The 26,466-nt window shown below is 40.7% G+C and overlaps 2 protein-coding genes across 5 annotated transcripts in view; both read right to left on the reverse strand.

The window, feature by feature from the left end:
* GCC2 (GRIP and coiled-coil domain containing 2) overlaps nucleotides 1-6,252 on the reverse strand; it is a 32,504-nt gene extending 26,252 nt beyond the window's left edge. For all 3 annotated transcript variants that reach the window (XR_005931192.1, XM_029998926.2, XM_041119477.1), the window contains exons 1-5: nucleotides 6,127-6,252; nucleotides 3,218-3,280; nucleotides 2,470-2,554; nucleotides 1,336-1,403; nucleotides 411-515 (exon numbers count right to left, since the gene is read on the reverse strand). Coding sequence is in view for 2 of the 3 variants with exons in the window: in XM_029998926.2 (XP_029854786.1) it covers nucleotides 411-515; nucleotides 1,336-1,403; nucleotides 2,470-2,554; nucleotides 3,218-3,280; nucleotides 6,127-6,225 (420 nt within the window). In the remaining variant the exon portion in view is untranslated. The remainder of the gene's footprint in view (nucleotides 1-410; nucleotides 516-1,335; nucleotides 1,404-2,469; nucleotides 2,555-3,217; nucleotides 3,281-6,126) is intronic.
* A 6,944-nt stretch (nucleotides 6,253-13,196) lies between these two features.
* On the reverse strand, nucleotides 13,197-20,644 carry SULT1C4 (sulfotransferase family 1C member 4). 2 transcript variants are annotated; one of them, XM_029999267.2, is made up of 8 exons: nucleotides 20,466-20,644; nucleotides 19,305-19,482; nucleotides 17,497-17,634; nucleotides 16,098-16,195; nucleotides 15,654-15,780; nucleotides 14,314-14,408; nucleotides 13,929-14,109; nucleotides 13,197-13,769 (listed from the first exon to the last, which is right to left on the reverse strand). In XM_029999267.2, exons 2-8 carry the CDS (start codon nucleotides 19,474-19,476, stop codon nucleotides 13,657-13,659), a joined length of 924 nt encoding a protein of 307 aa, XP_029855127.1. In that variant the 5' UTR covers nucleotides 19,477-19,482; nucleotides 20,466-20,644; the 3' UTR covers nucleotides 13,197-13,656. The 2 variants fall into 2 exon arrangements, with proteins under 2 accessions (XP_029855127.1, XP_029855126.1); XM_029999266.2 differs by lacking the exon at nucleotides 20,466-20,644 and adding an exon at nucleotides 19,965-20,049.
* Nucleotides 20,645-26,466: the final 5,822 nt, after the last annotated feature.

Raw genomic sequence — 26,466 nt, forward strand, 5'->3', positions numbered from 1 at the left:
TATTAATTGAGATTACTGACATAATATAGATGCCTGGGCTGACAGGCTCCCTCCTATGAATATCTGAATGTAAACCTCATATTTCTCATGGAAAGACAGAGCTGATTGAAGCCATCACATATGTAGGCTACTAATGCACAGACTGAATTCTTTTTGAACAGCTGTGGATCTAGCCAGTGCATATAAGAACTTTATATTTATTGTCAGTCGTACAAAAACTATAAATTAGGGGGTACAGAGAAAATATGCTTTAACATACGAAGCCTTTAGATTATTTTTTTTAAGGTAAAACAGAACCCAGGTAAGTGAAGAAAAATATTAAAATGAAAGTGAAATACACAACAAGCAAAACTAGAAAATAAACATAATTCTGAAATATTTTAGTAATGTTCTATTGCTCATTTCAGTACCTCTGCTTCTTGCTTTCTTTGAATATTTTCTTTTTTCAGAGCCACGCACTGCTGCTGACTTTCAGCTTTTTCCAGAAGTACAACATCCAGTCTTTCCGTGAGAGCCTAATTTTAAGGGAGAAAGATCACTGAAAGAAGGGTTTCTTAACAATGGAATCCTGAACGATTTTTGCACACTCTAGGAACTCACATATTGGTCATGACTTTTTTTGTCAATTAAACAGATCAGTCTGATTTGAAAAGTTACTTTCAGCCCAAATATGACAGATATGGAATACACAGACTAAAACAATGATCCTGAGTAATAGGTCCTGTTCAAAATTGTATTTCTGATCAGCTAATTTTTATCACCAGGTTGGGGGGGGGAGAGGGGGAGCTCCCCTTCCATAGAATGAAATCTCCATCCAATTGATTAAAAACAATTTTCCAGTTGATAAATTCCTCCTCACCACAATTTTCACTTTCATATGCCCTTACTTTGAGAAAGACAGATGTTCTTGCCACTTAAAAAAAAATTCCAGTTACTTTCCTAAAAGTATTTCTTGAGACATGCAACTTTAATTATGTGTTTCTGATCTCATCAAATGACTGTCTCAGAAATTTTCTACGTGGCCGAAGTCTTTCTGCAGTGGTCATTCTAAAATAAACAAAAGCCTGTCTCACCAGCTACACAAGGAAAAAGCCTTCCTGAGGAAATGGTACTATTCTGTACTCCTCATCACAGAACTGATAGTGTCTTCTGAGAATTGGAGTGAGGATGTGGGGGGAGGAAGAAAAAAAGATATTTTACGAAGTGTCCTTAATTCCTGAAAATTTATCACATTCAATTTGAATAACAGTTTTGAAGCTATTTACCAAATTATTTCTGGAGATTTATTTCAGCTAAAATTATGTAATACATTAGAAACACATTACATGTTCCTACCTGAATAATATCATCAGCTCCTCCAGTAGCTGCTTTAGATCTGAGTTCTTCAATCTCTTTCTCTAGTTCTTAAAAAAGTATAGAAATTTCACAGCATGAATTGATGCTCCATCACAGTAGCAAATTACTAGTAAATCCAGTGCCTAACAACACTCCTAGCCACATCAGAGGTGTCTTTTACTTCATCAACTTTTGTTTGTTACTGAGTGACAGAAAGGGCTAATGGAAAGAGAACATTCAGTACTACTTCTCCAGTCCTGACATTTAGCACGGTTTCCTGAGGAAGCAAAGCTTCCTTGTTTGGGTAGAGGGACAACAGATAGAAATTCTTTTGATGGTTGTCTTACCTTCTATTTCATGATCAATTTAAGCCAGAGGAAAGACATTCAGTTCCTGCTGGTTCTCTAAAAATAGGCAGCAGGTAGAAGAACAAGATCTTATGAATAACCCCACTGAGGAAAAGCCTAGTAAAGACCATCCCTATCCTTATTGTTTTGCTGGGGAGCTACCAGCAATCAGCATTAACTGTAACTCCAAACAAGGGAAAGTGACACCAGTCCAAGTAGTGGGTCACTGGAGGAAAAGGGACAGCAGAGAGGAGAGGGACAGCACGAGAGCACATATTTACACTTTCAGGGGGTTAACACAAAATTTTGTTTGGTATATTTTACAATTTCTTGTTAAAGCAGCAAATGATCAAATACAAAGTAGCTAACTATTTTAAAGAAGCCATTGTACTCTACAATGGTACTAATTCTGCAAAAATCTATCAGAGACATTCTCCCTCCCATCTGCTTCCTGAAAAGCAATAGGCATCCCTGCAACCAATATGGGGAACAGACAATGACAAATCCCACTTCAACTCTTGCACAAGCTACAGTGTTCCATCACGCCATACTGCCAGATCAAAATTAATTTAATACCTGACAAAAGTAATGCTTTTTTTTCCTTCCCTTCCTTGCTCTAAGGACTTCAGTCCTTATCCTCCCACAAAAAATAGTGAAATTGTAGAAAAAAAATCCAGGATATTTGTCTAGAATTGAAATCTACCTAGCAAAAATATGCAGTGATATTAGGAAAGGCCAGATAGTACCAAGCATTAAGGCAAAAATTGTTCTCCTTCCAGTAAGGTACCTGTACATCTTGACTTCACTTTCTGTATAAGCATCACTTGCTTTTTTGCAAACTTGATGAGATCTTCTTTGGGCAATGTGTCCAGCTGTAAAAAAGTACATATTAGAGAAACCAGCTTCCTCTGACCCAGAGGTAAACAGAAAACAGCATTTTGGCATCTGACTTCCAAGAAGTTAAATTTTAGGGCAAGAAACTGTCTTACCACACATTTGCAAGAAGAATAACAGTCCAAGTTACTGCCGTTCTGTTATCCAAATCTGTTATTTCAAGTGCAATAACAGAAACTACTCCTAATTCTGTACTTTTCTGAAATCATTCTAGAGCACACAACTGGGCAGCATCAGTTAGACAGGAAAACTCAGTTGGGAAGGGTTACGATTCAGTGATACAATTTGAACAGTGCTTTGAATATAGCATGTTGACCTAACATTGACATTGTTTAAATTTACTTGCAACATATGCGAAGAAGTCTGTGTACATTATGAACAGACTACTGCCAAAACTGGATGCTACTAATCTTTTATCAAATATTATAACAGGAAGTGAACATATCAATACAAGATCTATTTTTTCCCCGTGTTTTCCAAACCACCTTAGCCTAGTGTTAATAAATCAGTTTGTCAAGCAGTCTAGAAGACAGGAAACTGTTTAAAAATATCTCTATGTCTTCCTATTAGTCATGGCTTGCATGCTAAGCTGTAACCCTTTCAACTACTGCTATCCAAATAGATTTGTGAGGACTGATTACCTTTGATTTGCCTGATCCTGGTGTGACAGAAGACGCCACCATCTCTTGCCCAGCATCTTGAACCTACAACAAAATAATGCACAATCTGTGGTAACTGAACTTTTTAACGTAAGACTAGTGAAGGAACTAACTGAAAGTCTGCAAACACTGAGAATAACTGAACATAGTGAGAGCTCACTAGTAGGACTAGTCAGAAGGACAATGGAAAAAATTCAATAGAGATCTATCGTGATTAGTACAACAGCAGAATAGAAAACTCCTGATTTCCAAACCAGTATGATCTTATGATTCCATTACTGAACTGACATCTAGGGTTGATAGACTACTGAAAAATCATTTTATTTACAAGAGGTTACAAAGGTGTGACTCACGATCTTGTTCTTAAAAGACTCATTAAAAAAGGCATGAACGAAAAAAACTTGTAGAGGAGCAGCAATTAAATCAAACTTTGGGAACTTGTGAACCACATATACCCCTCAACTTTCTTTCTTTCTTTCTTAAACACACTGATTGTCACTAAAAAAGTTGACCTAACAAATATATTTGAAAAGACTCTGCAAAGCCAGGGCTCTTTTGAACAAAATATAACCCTCCCTCCCCACCGCCTTCCCCCCCCCCCCCCCCCCCGAACACACTGGTTAGCACTAGAAGTGCTGGCCTGACAAGCATATTTGAAAAGGCTCTGCAGATTCTGGGCTCCCTATTTCTAACATACATGCATAATACCTTCTGCTGTAAACTTCCACAGATCTAATCTGGGAGACTCTATCTTACTTCACAGTGGTTTATATGAGATATGCTTACCTACACTCGGGAACATGAAACACACATAAGTAAGATGGGGCAAAGGAAAAGGGAACATGCACTTCCAATATATTAAGGGTAGCATTTCCAAGCTTTGACCTTTACCCTGCTTTTTACTTCATACCATCATATGTGTATGTGTATAAAAGTGAAAGGGTGTATATATAAATATTTGTATTTTAATGTATCTACATGTTTGTGTGTGTGTGCGTATATTTATACACACATACCTTCACTTTTATTTTGCTACTCTCTTTATTCTGACAAAAAAACCCCCTTATAATAGAAACTAAAGAAAAACCAGACTGGATCTAAACACTACCAGAATGGACAATCACTAACAATGTAGAAAGAACAGCTGATACAGATAATAAGAAAGGCCATCATTAGAAATATGAGTTCAAGCACAGGCCAAGGACAAAGGCAGTTACAGTTATCTCTGTATCACATGGGCTAGAGTTTGGGGTTTTTTTGAGATGGCAAAAGCAAACTTCTTAGAAAATAATGTGCCCAATAAACATAAATACAGCATAAAACAACCCCCTAACTACAAAGCTAAAGTTTCAGATCTTCTTGGTATGCAAAACTTTGTCAACATTTACATTCTTAATATTTCAGCACTGCAATTAGCAAAACACTGTCACTACAAGCAGTATGCTTACACAGTATAATTAAGTACAACAAATTGCATGTACTGTTTAGAAAATGATAGCACATGTGTCTCCATACTACAGTAAGGTCAGATGAATCTACACATTACTTTTACTCTCCTTTCAGCTAACATGCAGAGAAGCAGAACTATGTATCATCTAAGACAATGCATCCAGTTTTGCTGTTGTGGTAACAAAAACTGAAAGCAGCTCGTGTAGAGGGCTTCACCCATTTGAATTAGAAGAACGAGGAAGATGAGTTACTACTAAACTTTTCATTGATTAGGTGCAGCTGAGCTGTGAGCCAGCGGATAGTAAGTACACTTCTAAGCACAACACTGAATCCTGCAAGGATTCTCAAGTTTCTATTGCACCGTTCTGAAATCAGGGTATGCTTCCATACTTTACTGAGATACACAGATAGATAGGTTGTTGTTTTTTTTTTAATTTAAAGCCTACTTTATCTATATTAAGGTGTTTCCAAGCTACAGTTTAGCATGTTCTGTGTGTTTTAATTGCTATCTATGCCTTACTTTTGCAATAGCCAAATATACTCTGAGAAAGCCTAACTGATGCATAAACGCAGTATATTAAACTTTGACGTGAACTGTGGCAGTAATGACCGTTATCAACAGCAACTTTCTGAGCAGCGTGGAACTTTTAGACATCACCAACTCTAATCATACCCAGTCATGCCAAAACACTTTGAGTTGCGATTGCTCCAGCAAACAGAGGCATAGTTAGAACGCACGCAGCTCAGAAACTACCAGGAGAGTTAATTTCACGTATGAATTTTAAACTCTTTGACGTTGCCTCTGGATTTGCTGCGGCGGTTATGAAAGCCACAATGAATGCGTATACTTCAGTGACTTCGTTCGCTTGCGTTGGCAGGCGTTTCATAGTTGGCGTGCTGTTAACGCATCAGGTCACCTCAGCAGAAAAGGAACGCTTGTTCGCTCGTGGGTATTTTTAAAGGGTAACCACCCAACACATTCACTGTATGTCATCTGAGCGTTTCTTGAGTCAGCACCGGCTGATATCCGCCCCCCCCCCCCAAACAGGACGACATCCCCACCCTTCTAGCAGCCGGCACTGAAGCTCGCACCGCCGCAGGGGGCTGGGGGGGACAAACGCGGGGGGGGGGGGGGGGGGAAGCAGCGGTTCTCGGGCTACCCCGCCCGCCACGCCGGCCCCGGGGCAGCAGCCCCGGCGGCGGGGCCTGAGGCGACCGGCGATCGGCGCCTCCCGCCCCGCGCGCTGACAGCCGCCCGCCAACGGCCGCTGCCGGCGCGCGACCCGCGGGGAGGGCGGGGGGGAGGCTGGCGCGCACTTCCCCCCGCCCCAGCCCAAGGTCACGCGCCCCGCTCCCCCCGATAACGGACACAATCCCCCCCCCCCCCCGCCGCCGCCCCCGCCGCGCTCCCTCTCCCCCAGCCGCGCCGGCGGCCCCGTTACCTCCATGGCGGGCTGCAGGGGTGGGGAGATCGCGGCGGCGGCGCCGCAGCCGCTGTCAGCGCCGCTACATCCTCCCCGAACCACTTCCGCCTCCGTCATCCCCGCACGCCGGGAACGCAACGCCTCCCTTCCCCCGCCCCGAGCCGGGTTTAGAGAACGTCAGCCACCTGAGCCCCGCCCCACTCCGGGCCCGGCCCCGCCCCCTCGGGGGTGCGCCCCCGCCCCCCTGGCACGCGGCGGCGGTTAAGCGCCTCAGTCGGGGGTGGCGGCCGTGAGGGAAAGGCGGGAAGCGGCAGCGGCCTGCCGAGCAAACGTCTCCTGACAGGATTTCTGCCCGTGGCCAGGCCGCTTCGGCGGGAAAACCGACCTGAACGGTGGTTTAAGGCAGGAGGTGCCGGTAACCCTGCCAGCCGCCCGCTCTCTGTCTAATAAGAAGGGCACGGGGGAAGGGGTACGGCTACTACATGACTGCACCCCACCGGTTCCTATTCCCGAAGGGCTCCTGAGGGGTACGCGGTGTTGCGAGGGCACCTTACTGTGCGGGGAGCTTGTTATTAGGCAAGTCTGTCTCTGTCACTATAAGGAGAGCATGAGGTGAACAGCTATGTCCTCCAACAGGGACTTAAGGACTTACGATCCTATTTTTAATATCTCAGTGGAAGCACAGAGTGATTAAGTTATTTATCAAACGTCAGATATGAAGGACTGTGCTGGAGCAAATACCAGAAGCCAGGTTTTAGGGCTTATATTTCTGGTTTTGGGGTTTTTTTTTTGATTAAAAGCCATTTTTATGGCCATTTGGCTAGGTGGTTGAGGGGAGCAATACCTACTTTAAAGCGCGCACGTTTTTTATCGTAATCAGACATGCACTTTGATGCACTTCTGGCATTGGAACAGGCTGCCCAGGGAAGTGGTGGTGTCACCATCCCTGGAGGTGTTCCAAAAAACGCGTAGATGTGGCACTTCAGGACATGGTTTATTGGGCATGGTGGTGTTGGGTTGACGGTTGGACTCGATGATCTTAAAGGTCTTTCCCAACCTAAACAATTCTATAATTCTGTAATTCAATGATTCTATGATAATGCCTGAATTATTTTTGACATTTTGTGATAAGTAATTGATTTTTAACGAGAAGTTGCCCACGAGAAACAATTTAGGCATATTATTCTATTTACAGTTCACCAGATAAATATTGAGTATCACTGAATTAATTATGGTGTCATGAGAGAATATCTATTATTTTAATAAAAAAAGAGAGTCATGTTAGTCAAAATGCTGCTCTCAGAAGAATAATTTGCATTTTTCCAATTGCTTATTGTCATTCTTTTAAAATTCAAATGATGAATAGTGACAAAAGGCAGAAAGGTTCTTCACATATACCTCAGAAATTATTTCCTTGTCTTTTTTTTTCCTCCAATGCATTCACTGTACAATATATATTTATTGTATATTGTAATATATGCAAGTACACCACTGCAGCAGGAGCATATGGTTCCATGCTCTCACAGAGGTTGCTGGCAAGGAACAGATCTCCTTAACCAAAGTGCAAGAAGCTGTTTTTCCATTACTTCTATTCTTAAACTTTTTAGAAGCCCCACAGACCACTAAACAAATTAAAGCTTTCTTTCCCCATCCACTTTGGGAGACTCTGAACTGGGTACCTAGGCCTGTGCTGCTGTGGTCTAACATGGGAATTTCACACATTCCTCACTCATTGCAAGCTTTCTGAAACTGGTTCTGGCTCAGCCCCCCATGGAGCTCCCTCCTCCTGTGAGATAGGTATTTGACAGACACAGGCCAATTCTCCCTTCCCACCTTCCTCCATTTTGTGCAACAGAATTTAGGTATATTTTACAGATGAGATTGTCTTGACAGTCTTTCATTCTGGTCCTGAATTGCAACAGCAATTGCAAAGCATCCTGGTTAGGGAATGGTCGAAGAATTAAAAAAGTTTCTAGAATAACTAGAAGAAAAAAGACTGAGGATTTTGAGTGTTGATTGTTTCAGTTTGTTACAATAAAGTACAAGTTGCTGCATATTTTGTGGGAAAAAATGTTGATTCGTACCTGCAATAGTCTTACATAATTTTCTTAAACAGTTTATGACTTTTACGTCTTGCCTATCCAGAAGGAGCCAGTAAGTTGATACATATTGCATGCAGCTAATTTGAGACAAGATAAGCGAGGAAAACAAGAATAATTTATATGCTCCACATATTCTATGATTTTATTCTTTGTAAAAGATAATTCATCTTTTTAAACAGCATTGTTTATGTAAAACAAGATTGCCAAGACGTTTATGAGATGTGTTGGGACGGAGCATGAAAAACTTTAAATCCTGCTTTTGTTGAGAAGCCAAGTCCCACAGGGGCTGTGATTAGCCCTTACATCAAAGCAAGGTACAAATGCTTTTTCGCTATCATTGGAATTAGTAGACCTGCAAGAATTTTCTGAAGAGCACAGAATGAGAAAATTACTGTAATTTTGCAACTGAGGAATGTGTTTCCAGCATACAAGAGCTGATGCTTTAAATACTTGCCACTGTAGAATGTGCCTTTCCAACAGGTTCTGAAGATTGCAAACTCTTTTGCTTGTGAACCATGTTGGGCCGGTCAGCATTCTTGCTTTAAGCTACTCTTAGGGCTTTTCTACGTGCCAAATTAGTATAAAGGAAGGCAGGGTATGAATTTAGAGTATGTTAGCTATTCTTCTTTGGAAACTTAAAGTATTCACCCTGACCCATGCAAACGAACCATAAATTCTTTGGCTGACTATGGCCATTTTGTGGGTTGGGTTCAGGTTCAGTAAGTTCCCACTGGAGTGGAATGGTAGAGGCTACAGGTACAGTGAAAGTTAAGGAAGTGTAAAAAGGGAGGCTAATCTCAATGTTTGTATGAGTAAATGAGATGCAAGGACAATACTGTCCTTTGTATTCATCTCAAAACTACTTTGCATGTGAAGGATTTGGTTGGGTATTAAAAAAAGAAATTCTATATGTACTCCTTCATTCTGGTCTTAAATTGCAATAGGAAACTGAAAGGTAAGAAGTTTGGTGTTCTATTACTCGTCTGCAAAGCCCACCAAGCCTGTTGAAAGATTAATGTGAAAATGAAACAAGGAAACTAACATTTTGTTTGAGCACTTAGGGTTGGGTCTGGCTATAAAAGACTGTTCCATTGTTAACAGAACATGAAAGCTCTTTTAACTGCACACAGAGATAGTAGCAAATACAGATGAGAGAGAGTTATTAGTACAATAGCATGTTACTGTGAATCGAGAGGCCCAATTTTAACAATTAAAAAAAAAAATTAGTTACCTGCATTTTTAGGTGTCTAACCTAAGACTCTACCTCTACCTATATTGCCTTGCCTGTACCACAGCAGGACCCAGTGTGGCTTGTTTTTGACATAATCCTTTTGTCTCTGTGGTCATGGTAGATGGCTATAATTCAACTGTGAGCCTTCACACAGCCCTAAAGGCAGTCTGAGCTCACACTGCTGATAAATACCAACTGCCCTTGCAGCGGGCTGTGCCAAAGACCTTCTGCAGAATAATCCATGAGTAATTCGCCTCTTTAGCATTAACCATGGGACATTGCTGCATGACAACATTTCTGGTCCACCTACACAGTGCCTAAGTGTGTGCTTGGTCTGGAGAGCAGGCAGAGCCTTGTTATCCAGCCTAAGCCCATGGCTTTAGGTCTGGCAGCACGGTTTGGTGGCATCCTGTGAGTATGAAGGGCTTAACTTTCTCTCTCAATGCACCCCTAGGCTCACCTACAGCCTCCGCTGAGACGGGGCTTGCACCACTCATTGAGGACGTCAGGGAAATGAAAGCTTCAGTCCAGGCTTAAAATATAATGTTAATGCACCCCTGGAAAATTCCAGAATTAATAATTAACCCTGTTGCAAAGATAAGGCTCTTTGTGAACATGTTGGCATAAATCATTATTTAAAAAAAAATGTATATATTATGGGGTAGGATATCTATATCCTATATGGATAGGACAAATTAAACAAAAACTACTTCCTGTCTGCAGTCTGTTTCCTAACTGGAGAAACAGTGACTTTCAATCCAAGCACAAACCACATCATCTACAGTAAAATTACTGGAAAGAAAAGCAGTGTCCCTCTGTCTTTGAATGCTAGCTAAGAAGATAGAACAGCTCCCTTCGCTGTCTCTTTCTTTAATTTTTTGAAGCTTGGTGCTCTTCCATTCTATCTCGTAAATGGTTGCATTCCACCTGAAAGTAAAATGGCTCCCCTAGTTGCTATCGTCAGTCAAGCTAAAGGGTGATCGTGACTACCCTAGAATTAATACAGCAGTTCCCGTTAAAAAGTCTGTATTGAAGCAGGAATCTTCAGTCATTCCGGTGGGAGGATTTGTCTTGGTAGCTGTTAATGGAGACCTACAAAACAGAACCATGTGAACAGTTAATGTGTATTAACACTGATTTTCAAACATTTGTTAGAGATTAATAACAAAGTTTCTCAGCTATCAAAACTCTGCAAGTACACTTTCTTATAAGAGACAAGCAGCACTGAAGAACTTGCTGTGGGATTGCATTAGCTAAACTGACATAAGTCCTTTTTAAACTGACATAGAAGAAGTTGCACCTGTATAAGAAGGTTAATACGCGTCTAGATAACTGGATGAAAATAAAGTATAGGTGCATATTCCAGGCACAGGTCTAATAGAGCTTTGCACGGAGCTCTATCACCATAGTAAACAGAGTCACTTGTTTGCACCAGAAGCTTGACAATAGTTTAAATTAATTTGAAATAATTTAGCTGAACGTGTACAATCTCCTTCTGCATAAACCTCTTAGCAACTTATGTCGGTACTAGTAAAGAGTCTCTGTATACAAACACATCATTTAAAGCTTTTCTGTACATAACAACTGACAAACCTAAAGATACATAAGTTAAAGGTGCTCTAGATGTAGGCACCCTCCAGTCATCCACCCAGAAGCATATATACGCACATCTCTATTGACATACTGTGATAATAGACACCAAAGCATGGTAGTCTCCAGGCCCACTGGGGGATGCATACAGCCTATTGACCCCTTTCCCAAACTCTCCTGGTAACCACAGATCCAATCATTTTCACTGGTAACAATTCACTGCTCGCTGTAGTTTTACACTGGTATAATTAATAACATTTTGCAAATTACAGCTGAATCCACAGGTTGATCTCTCTCAGCTGTGGTGGCTTGAGAGGGCATAAAAAGAAGAAACATCCCACTTTTCAATCCCCCTGCCAGCTATATTTTGTCATAAAGGTTAACATTTCTGTCTTTGAATGTAAATGAGGATAATATCAATAGGATAAGAAAAGCCGGTTTTTATGTAACCACACATCCAGTGTTTGTTTCCCCCCCTTTTTTTCTAGGACTGTACTCTGACCTGTGTTACTTTTTATCTGTTTTTCAGAGCAGCTGAATTGCAGCTGAGTGAGGAGTTAACCCAAGGAAATGAGAGCAAAGGTGACTTTCCCAAAGTGATAGGAGCCCCTTATTATATGCTTCTATCCTTGCAGTGTCTGTGCAGCTGCCTTTCAGACCAGGCTTCAGCCACCGTCAGCATTTTGCACTTCTGATAGGTTCAGAGATTTCAAAGGAGGAACAAATAGGTCATCTGTGCGACCTTTTGTACAGCACTGCTCATAAAATGTCACCAAGCTACTGAGTTAAGCATGTTTTCCATTTACTGATGGCTCTTATGACACTGAATGAGGATTAGATTGACAAACTGAGCTGACTCCTGTCGTTTCATGGAGCAACCCAAGAGGATGGAAATACGTCAGAGAGCAGGCAATGCTGTTTCCTCATACTGGCAATGGTAAGATAGCAAATCAAGTTAATCATAAACCAAAACCAAACAAGTAGCAGAAAGCCCCAGAGGCTGATATTTAGCCTTGCTGTGATGAACAGCAGCACCTCTGCCAGATGATTTTTTTCTCAGGTAGTCAATTTGCTGAGTCATCCTTTATTTGTGGGCAGGAATCTCTGTTGACCTAAAGCCCTTCAATTGGCTATGTTTGCACTAATGTAGAAAATTGTGTATTTCTGGTTTCAGGGTTTCCTGCATCTTGGGGGGAAACTCAGTGGGCCAGGAACTGACAATGTAACTTCTACATTTAGCAGGAAGCTTTTCATTTGTTTTCCATCTTGATGCAAGATATTGCTGCCCTTTAGAAAACTGCATTCATTTTAGATATTTGGATTAAATCGGTAGCCTGAAATGGACTGTGCATGTTGACAGCTGCTCCTATTACTAAATCCTTGGAACTCTCCACAGGCCAAAGGGAAAATAGCCCCAGCAAACATTTTCTGAGTTAAACTAGACTAAATGAGACTAAGACAGTATTTTCCTCCAGCTGCTGTTGCTTTCCCTCTGGCATTCAGAGTGCAAACCCAGTTAAGCAGGAACTTTTGGGGACCTTTTTTGTGTGCCAAGCTCAATGGTGGCACTTTAAAACCAAAAGCAAATTGGTAATGGTTGTCTGTAATTAAATGGGCTATGAATTGCTTTAGTTCATTTCCTTCAAGCTCAAAGCGTGGCTATAGTGCTGGTACTAATGCTAAAGCAGAACTGGTCTTTATATGATAATATCAACCAGGCCCACTTGCAACTAAGAGCCCTCAACGGGGCGGTTGTATGTTTGGATAACAAGAGAAGAGTGAAGAAAAGGAGGAGGTAATAACATGATGCGTCTGATGAACACTTTTACAATGGTGGAGAAGAGGGAGATGGTATATGCAGCACTGACTCTTGACCTGGGTCATACCAACTTTCAGAATTCTCCAAATGTTAACAGAAGATTATGCTGTCCGTTTTAAAGGGCAACAGTGAGAAAAGCTTCTTGTCTTAATGCAGTAGGGACTGCTGCCTCCGCAGCTGGATTGTAGATAAATGCCTCTATCTAGCCCTTTAGCAAGTTTTATGAAAGGAATTAATGGGTGTTCGGTGTTTTTGGAAATGTTGCTTTCATCTCAATGGCATTTATGATGGCCAGCTCTAAAGTGAGAGAAAAAGAAAATTATTCTACTTTGTGCACTTCTGTTGCTCTGTTTATACTTGACCACCTTTAAATTTGTTTATTGTTGTTTATTGATTGATGTTCGTACAACATGTGACTAACATATAATGCCCACACCTGTTGCACTCTTTTAACACCTTTTTTCCTATTGGTTCCTAATTTCTGTTAGAGGTTGATTTGAAAATGCCAGCAATATCAACTGCAGTTTTACAAAGACAAAACCTCAAAGCACATCTGAAATATTTTTGATAATGCTGAAAGTTACTGTGGGAGGGATGAATGAGAAGTATCCAGTGGGATTATTTTCTTCAGAGAGACCAACCTAAACTTCCCCATAATTTGGGCACTCCCATGATAATGAAAAATCAGTGGCGTGTGAAAGAGAGGTATTGAAATCTTAGGGGGCCAGATGTTTTGTGAAGGAAAAGCAAAATATATAAAATGGAAAAGGCTGAATATCATAAAGAATAATTCCCATTGCTAATAATCACAATTCTGAGCGAAAAACAAGAGAGGTATCAGCCATTTTCTTCTTATAATCTTCATCAAATTTCTTATTCTGTGCCACAGTGAAATGATTCTTCCAGTCCCCGACAACCCCTAAGAAACAGCAAAGCAAAAAAAGAAAAAAGATTAATTTACCAGTGTTTCCTGAAGCCCATTAGCCATGACTCACTAGATACTTGTACTTCAAGGCTTATTTCAAAACAGAATGACAACCAGGAAGACAGAGCTGATGCCAATAACAAACCTCAGTACCTTTTCTCATGAATGGGGAAACAGAGTGATCCATTATTCCCTGAAACTCGTTAGTGTAGTTTGTCATGGGATTTCCCTTCATTATCTCAAACGAGGTGTAATGGAGTATCTTGTTTAGAACCTCCTGATTCACATCCCTCTCCAGGAACTTCAGAATCTTCTGAATTTCTTGCTTTGGATTCTGCAGAGAGAAGAACATGGGATAAGATACAGAGCCAGGAAAAGCAAAGAAATTATTAAAGTTGCAGTTGTTAGGGTGAGACAATCAGGTTATCCGAAGATTTACTGATACAGCTGGCATTATACTAGAAAAATGTTGATCGTAGGTAGTATCTACTGGACTTACAGATTTCAGAGCTCTATAAACATACATTCAGCCTTTTACCTCCTTCATGTCTTCATAGAAGAGGTAGAGAATACGGTGCTTATCTTTTGCCTTCCACCATCCTTTCACATGGTCATACCAGGAACCCCACAGCACTGAAAAAGGAGTAACATCAGCAGCAGGTATAAATGGGCAAACTGTCTTTAGGTATCTGTGGCACTCATGTTTCCCCCATAACCAGTGTCTGGGCATTTCCCAGCTGGTTTTGAATCATGACTGCTGTGCTCTGTGCTTATCACAGCATTTGTGCTATTAATCCCTCAGGCGTATGGATGCTCAGAGCAGGATTCACAGGCAACAAATGCAGATGCTTACCCCTGAATGAAAAATCCAGGCTGCCTTTACAGTCGATGGAGAGAAACAGATGTTTCTAGAGTGATTCATCTGATCAGCTGGACAAGACCGGTCTTAATCAGCCCTGCTTTGTTTGGACAGGGGGTTGGACCAGATGGACACCAAAGGTCCCTTCCAACTTGCAATATTCTGTGATTCTAACTGGTTAAAATATTTGGTATGCTATCAGAAGTGCCTGTTTCTCTCCAGCAATTATCAAGACGACTAGCTTGGACAGAGGTAGCTATGTTCTAGGTGTCTGCACTGGGACAGATGGCTCTGAAGCCGAGCTGGTCAAACACAAGACACAAGGTCTCCTTTAGACTGTCATGCTGGTCCAGAGAGTGCTGTTGCTAGGCCTACATGGTGGCAAAAACATTAAGGACCTATGGAAGCTTTACTGACCAAAATTGCAGACTGCCACCCACCTGAGCAGGTTTTCTTTCTGGGATATAAGCATCTTTTTTAGAAAAGGAAGAATCAGCTTCTGGTGTTGCCCCTCTTTAGCTAGATAACTGCCTTTGTTCAGGTGCCTGATTTTTATACAGATGAATTTAGGTAAAAAGACTCCCTTAACTCAAATCACACCGTACATTTCTACACAAAATTAAACCTTGGTTTCTTGTGTATCAGGCTAGAGTAAAACCAATTAAACCACTGTTCCCTCCCAGCTGCCTTCCAAGCAGGTTTCTTTTAACCTCAGAGAGGAGAAATTAAGCCTAAAAATTGTCACATATGTTTCTGAATGATAATAGAATAAAGAGCACCTCTTCCCCCGCCCCCCCCCCCCCCCCCCAAAATGGGAATGTGAAGATAGAATTAATCCTTTAGGTACTAATAAAAACCCATGGATGAAGATAAATTACTACTGAAACACCTTCAGTAGATATCCTTCTGTAGAGTGTCAGCACTGGATTTCAAACCATAGCTGAAAAATATAAATAAATGATGTCATGCATTTTTTTAAATGAACAAAATCTCTTATACAACTAGTTGGAGTTCATCACCTTTTCCAGTCATGAATTTCTCTATGAACTCCTCCCAGGTTCCTGGGTCAGGCATTCCTTTATTCATTCTGTGGAAATGGTAGTACGACACCAGGTTGTCTTTCGCATTTCTCGCCACATAGATTATCTTTATTGATATGAAAAGAGAGAGAAAAATTAACTTACACGCGCTTATATTGGTATTGAGCATCTCCTGGAGTTTTCTCTTGGAGCCTGATGAAAGAGGCTTAAGAGATTTTGCTTTGAAGCTGCCATTTTCTGAAACCCAACGCTTAGGTAGCTTGGTCATGACTTCTTTAGTTTCACACAGGCTTTGCACATTGAAGGGAAAATATCTGGGGAGACCTTAGGTTTCACAAAGATTCTGGAAACCGTATTCAGTCCTGGTTTATGTCACTTTCTTTGCAGGTGAAGTAGAATTGAGTCGTACCTCTTCAGCCTTACCTTACAGTTTTGTTCCCAGAAGGAGGGAGGCACCAGCTGCACAGGGAGATGAGTTTTTATTGTTCGTGGAGAAGGCATAGCTTCAGCTAACTCCAGGCCTGTGGGATGTTTCATTATGAGATGTGGCTTGTTCTCTAAATTGCACTAGCACTTCTTTGCTGTTGTCACATGTGTGATTTTGACTGTGACTTTTCAGCAGTTCACCTTGCAACGATCATTCATCTCCAAAGCAATTACGTAGCAGTGTAACATATACAACATTGCATAAGCACCTCGGGTGTTTCTAGAGAAATTTTTACCTATGTATTCAAGGAGGAAACGGGGAACACCGATTCATATCTTCTTGCTTTCTTGGGCCCATGTCTAATCCCTGCATTCCAAGGGATAATGTTGAATACTAATTTATATTTACACAACCAAAGTTTTTCCTTTGCAATATTTAGTGATCTCCTTTCACTTTGCAGGTAAGAAATTTTTGTTTCTTTCTAGGATATGAGAAGAATAGGCTGGCTGACTAGACTTTCTGGATAGCATGTAAAGAGAAGCTAGGAGAATGATGGACAGTGGATTTTGAGTAGCTATGGATATATGGGAATACTTGGGAATATCTGGTGATATGTGGAGATGCGTTTTCCCCTCCCCCCCCCCCCTTTTTAAACATCTATCATGACCTCTATCATTTTTTTCCTATCATTATCTATCATCCTCTGTTATCCTCTATAATTTTTTTTTCTCTCTCTCTGTGTCAACACAGTCTAGCTTAGAAGGGAAAAAATAGCACTTCTGCTGCAGAGTTAGTCAAGCTTTTTAGCTTCAAATGTGAAGAGAGTCTGGCTTAAAGATTTGTGTGGAACAGGAGCCCTTGCAGGGGGAAGACTCTTGTAGGAAACTGTCTTTGCAAAACAGTCAGGCCTGCTGGTTGCCTGAGTGCCCCATAGCTTGTTTCGATCACTAGACCCTAGAACTTAAAAGCAGTTACTCGAAACAGTAGCAAAACCACTGAAAACATTATCCACCTTTTGGGAATACATCCATGATATAGGTTTATCTTCCATATAGCCCCTAACGAGAGAATGGGTTTCAATTGCCCCCACGTTGCCATTTTACGCATACCTGCTGCTGTTTTAGGTACTGTGGAGTATCACACACAGCTTTCAGATGCCACTCCAAAACAGCATGGTCTTAGTAGCGCCTAAGTCACATCTGCCAGCCTTGCATCGGCTTTAGTAGCACCAGATGTTTATATTAAAGCAACTGAACTGATCCCTAATACCCAACACGGTGCATACTTCAGTGACAAAGCAAGCAGGACCTTTCTCAGGAAACCTGTGGCATCAGCACTGGGCACTTGTTTTGTTTCATTTTGTCTAAAATACAAACCTATTTGTGTAATATTCACCTGAGTATCTTGCAGCTGCAGACTCTTGGGTAGACCACTCAAGGAAAGGGTGGCGTCTGTAAGTAGTGGCACGTCTACACTTCTCAACATCTCCATTTTGTTGAATCATATCCACTATCTCCTGTGTCCATGTGGTACCTGAAAATGTCAGTGTTTAGAGTTTCCCTCAGGGATAGCCAAGAGTCTCTTCTGCTAGGGAAGTGAAAGCCAGAAGGAGGGACTCCATATTAAAGGAGGAAGGAACAGCACAGAAGATGATGGACAAAGTGGAAAGAGAGGAAAATGGAGGAAAAATGAATAATTAGGAATACAAAGGTAATTCCTAAAGCACAGTTTCAGGGATTCCATTTTAGACAGGCTTCTTCTTGCCAACAGAAATAGCCGCCACCCCCACGCCAGTAATAAAAAAGCTCTGGGATAAACTCACTATTATTTGGAGATTGTATTATTTGCAGAGAGGAATGAAATCCCCCCCTCCCAATTTTCATACCTCACAAAAATTCAGGTATTTCAACATTTGTTTTCATCCTGAATTTGAATGAAAAAATGAAATACCTGAACTTTGAGTGAGTAAAAAATTCTTACACTTTGAAAATATAAAAAAATTGCAGTATTTTCAACATTCCCATTTGAAATGCTTTAATGAAGTTCAGTACTACATTTCATCTGCCTGAGCTACTGCAACATCTTGTAAGAGTTACAGTATTGTGTCTCTCATGCACCTCTTTTCCCTTATAGCCGTGATCACTGGGTTAACCACATCTCCTCCGAGGTACTGTGGCAGATCAGCTAGAGAACAGGCTAATGGATAACTTGAAAAGCAATGTGGGCAGGAAACTCAGCCCTTCTTAAGATGCTTGAATTGTGGATCTCTGGCAGATAGAACATAATGTCAAACGGACTCCTAACTTTATTTCTTTTCAGTTCAATGGCTGAGAGGTTTTAATCCAGGCTGGATAAAGTAATGTAGTTTTGCTTTCAGTATACAGGAAATAAATTAAGTTTTCAGGTTTTACAAAAATAAGGTTTGAGGTTTTTTTGTAATAATGTTATTTTTTTCCCTACTGAAAAAAATACTTTAAAAGTCTTGCTAATTCAAGTCATTGTTTTTTTTCTGATCATCAAATGTTCCTGAATCTGTTCCTGAATCCCCTAAACTGTACATGTTTGTATTCATCCAGGATTAATATTGATGCTTGTTATTCATTGTTTTCCTGTGTAGTAAGTATAAACAGTCTGATGAAGAGGAGAAATAGTAATGAGCTAAGTGGCCAATCACTGAATAAAATAGCACATAGCTAGTATTAATGGTGGGTATTTTATTTTATTGCCTGAAATTATTAGGTGAATTTGGTTATTTCCTTAAAATAATTAACCCATTTCCAGAAATAAGTACTGGTTTACACACCAAGTCATTCCCCAAATACATAATACAATTCATAGCTGTTCAGTCAGTTTCTATTATTTCTTAGTAATGCTGACTTTTTACTAGGCTTTGTTAAATCATTACCTATTGGTGGAAAACTTCTATTGTTGCCATTAATACATATGTATATAATCTAAATCAAAGGAAACATTTAAGTATAGGTAATTAAATTTTGACCATTTGAACTTCAATATTAATAGATGGTTGTTACTTCTACCAAAGAAGTTTGAAGTTACTAGTCACAGCTGACAGAGCTTCGTGTCTTTAAAATATGTCTGGTTTGGGATTAAACAAATATCAGTCACAATAGAACAATGTAATTTTCAATTGCAACAATAAACACTATCCCAACTTTTCTATTCTGTTTCCTACCCACACCAACCTGCTTTTGCATAGGTTGCGATCAGCAGATCATCAGGTCTGGCTTTGAACTTCCACACTTGGTCCCATGTGGTGCACATTCTTTTTGTGAAGGGAATACCTTCCACTTCACCTATCTCAACTTGGCGCAGTGGCTCTTTCAGACTCAAATCTTCCATTTTATCCAGGGCCATTGAGGACTGGATGAAGAAAGAAAGGCTTGGAATTAACATGGTTGCTCTAAAAAAAAAATCTAAATTTACTCATCCATTCTTGAGGCCTCTTATAGACCGAATTCCATGTCCTCTGATTTTTTGGCTATGATTTGGCCTATCTGGATCCATATATAGGCTCCTTAAAGCTGGATCTAATTTTCAGAAATGCTTGGTATATTGCTGGTGGTGTTTCTCAGCATCTCTAAAAATCACTCTGTTTATTCAGATACAAAAAGAGAAAAAAAGCCATTATTCCCATCTTTAAACATGTTATCAAACATATTTCTATAAAGTTCTGACTGTAATTATGTGGCCTTTGAAAGGCAAGAAAAAATAATCAGAGGTGTGATTCAAAAGAAGGTGGAGCATAACAGGTCCCACTGAAGTCAGCATACAGGACCCAAAGCTTTCTTTTAAAAGAAAATAAACAGAAACACCTGCTAACACCCTTTAGGCGTCATACTCACAAAAATATTTGCAGAGTTTTTCTGTGTTTTGTTCCGGGAGCTTTTTGCTCTTAGAGCTCTTTGCTGTATATTGAAATTTGTTGCAGATAAATAACCTGAACTAGATAAATCATTAACTAAAGGTTGTTAGACTTTAATTATTTAAATTGACCTTGTTAAGACTACTGCCTATTGTATAGTGTTACAGTAACTAGTTATTGATTTCTGGATTTCTCTCAAGGAGGCCTTTTCTTAGCCATAACCTTCAGAGCTCCAGAATCTGGTCAGAGGAAAGTTCTGCTTAAGGGGAGGCTACAGAAATCATCTCAATTAAATATATAAGCCAGAAAAGAGCAAAGACATTTCAATCCCGACAGCAAACATTGCCAAAGTATTTTCTTTCGTTTCCTTGTTTACTCACACCCAATTTCCCACAGATTCAGTCAAGCAGAATGAGAGGTTGGGTTGGTGGCTGGGCAGTGACCCAAGAAATTTAAAAAAAAGAAGGAAAAAGAAACTTGCCAGAGAATTTTTCCCACTTGACTGTCTTCAGTCCTTGGCTGTATTGATGACTGTGCACCAACTTAGATCTTCAGGCAGAAGTAGGATGAAAGCTTGGGTGGAGTTTCTGTTCCTCCTATGAGTGTGAGGAGAGCAAAGGAGGAGGTACAGCAGCAGCCAGCAGCTGAACAGTTTTTCTGGCTTGGTTTGTGAACTCCTTTTTAATCCTGTGAAAGAAAAATACTTTGAATTCTCATCTAAAGCATGATTCTTTACTGGCAACAACATTAAGTGTCGGTCAGTAGCTGCAGCAAGATTATTTTAACTCGTCTCTGTCATTGTCAACAGTCTTGGAATAATTCATTTTCTTCCCAATATCTAATCTAAATTGCAAAATAGTTTATTATTTGTTAATAACCTAAGATCAATGAGAGTGAATGAATTAAAAATAACTTAGTTCCATTTTCACCATGTGCTGCACCATGCTTATTTAATAGATGTCTTAGGGTCTGTTTCATTGCTGGGGCCAGCCGTTTATGTTTTATAGCACTTTTTAGACAGGTTCACTTCTTAACTAGCTTGGCATTATGGGGTTAGGGATCACTACATATTTGGTAATGTTCTTTTGTAAGATTTAAGCCCCTGCCTATCTTTAAGTCTCTATGAGATACTGGGAGAGATAATGACATGCCCCAGACTAGCTAGCCACAAACAGCACAGTAACATTGGCTGCCAAAAGCATGCCAGTGACACTTTTATATCTAGTTCCCAGCTGTTGCAGTCATCCTGAAATGTTTGATTGCATCAGGAAAAGCTGTTCTTGGGCAAAAGGTAGGCCACTGCAGCTGAACTCAGGCAACTTTGAAAGGATTGTGTTCATAAAGAAAAATTATTTTGAAACAGCGTTGTGATCAGGCATTGCTTCTGTCTTCTGCTGCAGGCATGCAAGCACTGTGAATACTCAAGGTCCTTTTTGGTCATCCTTTGGATGATCTGGCAACATTTGTATCCAAGATGGCTTTCTGTTATGTCATTTTTTTACAGACATTTCATATATTCTGATCAAATGAGGATGTGGCCATCCTTGCAGTAATCCTACCCTTGTATGGAGGGCTGGTCTGCATGACCGGTGGAGTCTAGAAAGTGATTCAGCCGACCAGACGTGCGCTGCCCTGCTCTGCAGAGTCCATGGACTGTATGGATTGGCTCTCCATTGACTGCGTGAGGAGCACAGACACCTGGCTTTCAGAGACACACTTATATTTTAAAGCACGGGTGGGAAGTGAGGATATTCTGCCCCAGGGGTGAGGGGTGAAATGAGAGTGATCCAATGCAGGAATCTTCTGGATCTCTGTAAGAAAGGCCTGACAACAAATGGCTTAATGACATAGTTGTTTTAATAAGACAGAGTAGGAGGGGGAATATAGGTAGTGAGTAAATCTTACGTCCCTTCAGATGCTGGGAACCTTGTGTTTGTGCAGCATCAGGTGGAGCCCAAGTGGATTTTTCCCAGGGCACGCTGAGCAGGTCCTGTCCGTGGAGAGAAGCTCCTTTTTGGCCATTCAAGCTAGGATACAATTTTCTTACAAGAAAACAACTCTATTCACGAAGGCCATTCGCAGGAGAACTTCTTGTTGCCCTTTTAGGCAAAGGCAAGGCCATGCAGGAGGCGTGATCGCTGGTACCAAGAGGGAGCTGCCCGCAGGCTCCTGTCCCAGTGAGCTGGCTGAGTTATCCTGCGGCCAAGCACGGGATAAACTGTGCGGTTGATTGATCTGTGCAGCACAGGTTAACTGTGAGGTGGGTCTCTGACTCCTCCAGGTACCGCGGTCTCCCGCTCAGGATTGCCACCTTCCACCCCTTGATCCACATACGGGCGATGACTTTGTCACACAGCTCACAGCACAGAGGTAGTGGGTCCCCGCTGAGGGGCTGTGGGAGTCGGTGAACGGGTTCAGTGTTCCCTGTATGATTTAGGGAAAAGTTTCCAGAGAATTGGGAAACAAACCAAGAAACCGAGAGGAATGCTTGATTGGCTTTAAGCCAACCACTTGATCTTTTTCTGGCTCTGACACCAGGATTTTCTTCTGAAGGCTGGCAACACCAGAACTAACAAATAACACAGAACAAGCAGAGAATATATGGTTAAGGTAGAATATTTCTGTTTGTGTTTTTTTTAACATGACCATTACTTTCAAGTTCTGTCTTGGGAGGATTTGCCATTTTGCTGTCTGTGTGAAGCCCGTGCTGATTCTGTTTGTCCGTCTCACACCTGCACCTGGCAGTTCATTTTCTGGTTTGAAATGGTATTCATCCCCCTTTCAGTTACGTAACCACCCTGATAATTCAGTAAACCCTGGAGCACATCAGCTGGCAGTCTGAACAATAACAAACCTGAGAGCTGCTTATCGAGTGGTTCTCTTTTATTGCAGCTGTGAATCTGAGTACCCTGTGAACAATGCACTGTGCCAGATAAGCTGGAGTGAGGTAAAACCCCACTGCTTGCAGCTTTAAAACTGCTTTCGAAGTAGGCAACGGGTGATGGATTTCTCCGGTTGTGAAACATGGAGGTGAGAGGTGAACTGGTCAGCCCAGGGACTGGGTTTCTGAGCTGGGACCATGGTTTACTGGGCCACTGTAAAAAAAGACCAGGCACGCTCTGCAAAGAGCTTCCTCCACGTTTCCATTGACCTTTTCCTGAGTGCAAACTGCTGGCAGGTGTTTCCTCATGTAAAACGCACTGGGTTTATTTTATTTTACTTTATTATTTTATGTTACTTTATTTTATTTTATTTATTTTATATTTTATATTTTATTTTATGTGTTATTGTAGCTTGGCTGAAAACACTTAGATCTTTACTGGCATGGAAAGCTACAGGCCACTCAACAGAAATAATAATGGGAAGAGACTGCTGGGTGTTCACAGCACGGAGACAAGTGACTGCGAATCAGGAGTATGTTTCTCTGTCCTTGGAAGTATCCTTGCTGTATAGCGTTGTGAGTTGGAGTTAGTGTTTAGGTTTCGTAGTCACTGGGCCTTGTGAAATCTGCATCTGATCAGCAAAGGAAGTACAAAGGGAGAGTAGAGGTACCTTTATCTTACTTTTGTCCTCGCCTCACATCCTTAAATCTACACATGGTAAGCCAACAAATTTTCATTTATCACAGTGTGATAATTGTCTATGAGTCTCTCATTTAGTTCCAGGTGAAGTTCTCTTTTCAGCACACAGCAGTTTATAGCAGTGACAGAGAGGTTCAGGGATATTATCGCACGAGGTAACCAAGTTGCTGGGGTGGCTGCTCAGAGTGCTGGCCGCCAGCCTGCGCTGGACTGGGCTGCCTCCTCTTCTGCTCCCTGTCGGGATACAGCTTCCCTTTGGCACGGCGTCACCGGCGTTGTTTGGGCGATAATGGCATGTTTGCACTATTTACTTACATACTTTTATTCAGTGGCATAGATTTATTACCAGTTCTTCTAATTTTTTCCTGAAAAACAGAAGTGTGTGTTCTGGGGACCCTCGGGTATTTGGTGGATTCAGGACCCCATTAATACGTGCTGCCGCTATGCTTCGGGGCTATCCATACCCCACCGTGCTGTTCTTGACATTAATATGACTACTTGTATGAGCAGAGATATTAAAATATTACTGACTAGAACATCTGAAGGGAGTTAAGCAAAGATAAACAGCACTACAGAGGAGTCAAAACTAGAAGAAAGCAGATGAATAAAGACATAGTTTTCTTCTGTTAGCCCTCCAGACTCCGGAGTCGGGTCTATGTTGTTTTTTGCTGTTCTTCAAGTGAGATCTCATTTAAAATCTCTTTTTTCACTCCTATTAAATATACCAGTTTTAGGTTTTCTAGCTTGAAAAAAAAATGCAAAAAGATTATCTAAGAAATAAAATACGTTTCCAATTACTATCTGAAGCTTTTATTTTTTTTTTAATCATTAGTAGAGCATTTCTTATTGGAAATAATTCTGCGATGAGATCTCTGGCAAAAGGTTCTGTTTTATTAACTAATGGAAAGGTCTAACATTTCTATATCAGCCTTTTTTACTCTCTTCGCAATGAGTATTTCAGGGATCACTTGTATACAGAGAAAGAACATTTGAAAGAATGCGAGTAACTAAAAAACTCACTGAATGTATTACGTCAGATTTTAAAAGCATCTGACAGAAATGTATCATGGACAAGAAATCTGTCTCAGGCTAGTGGACATGAATAATACTCAAATTAAAGGCAGAGAAGGCTGCTTTTGTTCTAATTTTTATGTTGAATTTGAATATTTTTGCATTTAAAATTTAATCAAGAATCACAGTAGGACTTTCAAATCATGTTAGAGAAAGTGTGTTTTCTTGTTATTTGTACAGGATCAGACTTGAAGTGGGATGAAGGCTACAAATCCTACATCAGTATCAAGGACTATAATATGCTTTTAAGTCTGATTTTAATCAGATTTAGCTGTCTATATGATCTAGGGTACTATGTCTTATAAATTAAAATCTATATTAAAATCTATAGCTGATACATTTGAGTTAAAGAATTGTTTTCCCTGTTCTGCTTGGGGTTTGTACATTTCTCTAAAACTCTCGTCTCCCTCTGCTGGACAAAACACAGTCTTTATTCCAAAAGATGTTAAAATCTTTTAAATTTAATGTTACATTTGGAAGCTATTGAAATCCTTAGATACTAACCTGTATTCCTCATTCGGAAAAATGCATACTCTGGAGAAACGAAAGAGCACTCTGGACAAGCCAAGGTTTCACTTTAGGCTTCTTGAATTTTAGAGCTGTTTGCATTCGTCTCTTGGTGACTGAATTAAACTGAGCTGACTATCAGTCGGTGAGCAACCTTAGGCAATTAAAGCTTTTGGTATTGTGGGACGCATCTAGAGTTTTAATCACAAATGTGTCCTGTGATAGACTTCTGGCTGTCACAGCCCATATGTTGTCAAGAACAATCCTGCAGGTATCTGTAAAATAGGAACAGTACTACCAATCTTGCGATGGTTATTTAACGAACGTCTGGGTTGCAGCCAGATACAGTTGAGATAATCATCACAGATATATTTATGTCATAGCAAAATAAACACTAAGGGAAATGTGAAGTGTAAACATGGAATGACAGGTCCTATGGCTTTAATTCAGCAACACATTTAGAGCACGATAGCCAAGTGCAGTCCCTATCAGTAAAGGACTTATGTTCCATTACCATCACACTCCAGAAATTGCTTTAAGTCTCCTCTCTCCAGCAGTTTCCTGCTAGAGGAAGTGTTGGAGCCCACAGTTTGTATAACTCTGACCAGCTCTGCGTGTGTTGGGGTCACAGTCATATTAATATACAATCTTGTTATTGTGAGCATGCAGTCAGGTGATAAAGTTTAATTGGACTCCTACAGCTTTTTCCAAATACTTTTCCCAAGAAAATATGCATATGAAATGCTGCAGTGTCACCCTGTCAGTGGCAATACATGTTTTTGGCATTGTTTCTGGAAATTACTTTGTAGAAATAAAAGGTCAGGTATTCACTGTGCAGAATAACACCTTCCCACTTGTAAATGAGATTTGGTTTAGAGCCACAGGGGGAACAGAGAAACTTGTAATAAACAGTGACAGAGTTTGGTGCCCTTTATATATACATGAAATGATGGAATTTACTTACAAACATTATTTTGCATGTTAATACATGATTCCTAGTCGTCTGCAGATTCCACTTTGCTAGCAAGCTCAATGTGGACAATATTAATGCAGGCAGCATTGCTTGATATAGATGGGATAGAAGCTGTTCACGTATCTGAGGCTGAAACTTAAACATGGGTGTAGCAAAAGTCTACATTAGAGAACTTGGGAGCACTGCTTAATTTTAGGTGCCTGACACAGCTGTATCCTTGTTTCTTCCCAAAGGATGCCTCAGAATTTGTGCCAGATGCTATGGGGGACTGGTATGCCAAGACACCAGTTCGTGCCTTGATGAGAAAGCAGCGGTGAAGACGGATACATCCCAAGAGCAAATGTTACCGA

Source organism: Aquila chrysaetos, chromosome 23 (assembly GCF_900496995.4).
Source record: "Aquila chrysaetos chrysaetos chromosome 23, bAquChr1.4, whole genome shotgun sequence".
NCBI lineage: Eukaryota > Metazoa > Chordata > Aves > Accipitriformes > Accipitridae > Aquila > Aquila chrysaetos.

Excerpts from the sequence above, each read along its gene's own strand:
- SULT1C4 (XM_029999267.2), bottom strand. The coding sequence starts at position 19,476 with ATGGCCCTGGATAAAATGGAAGATTTGAGTCTGAAAGAGCCACTGCGC. Across the intron at positions 16,196-17,496 it reads TGCAGCTGCAAGATACTCAG|GCCTGGAGTTAGCTGAAGCT; the intron begins GTGAATATTACA and ends AACATCCCACAG. Across the intron at positions 14,409-15,653 it reads GAAATTCATGACTGGAAAAG|TGCTGTGGGGTTCCTGGTAT; the intron begins GTGATGAACTCC and ends CTCCTTTTTCAG.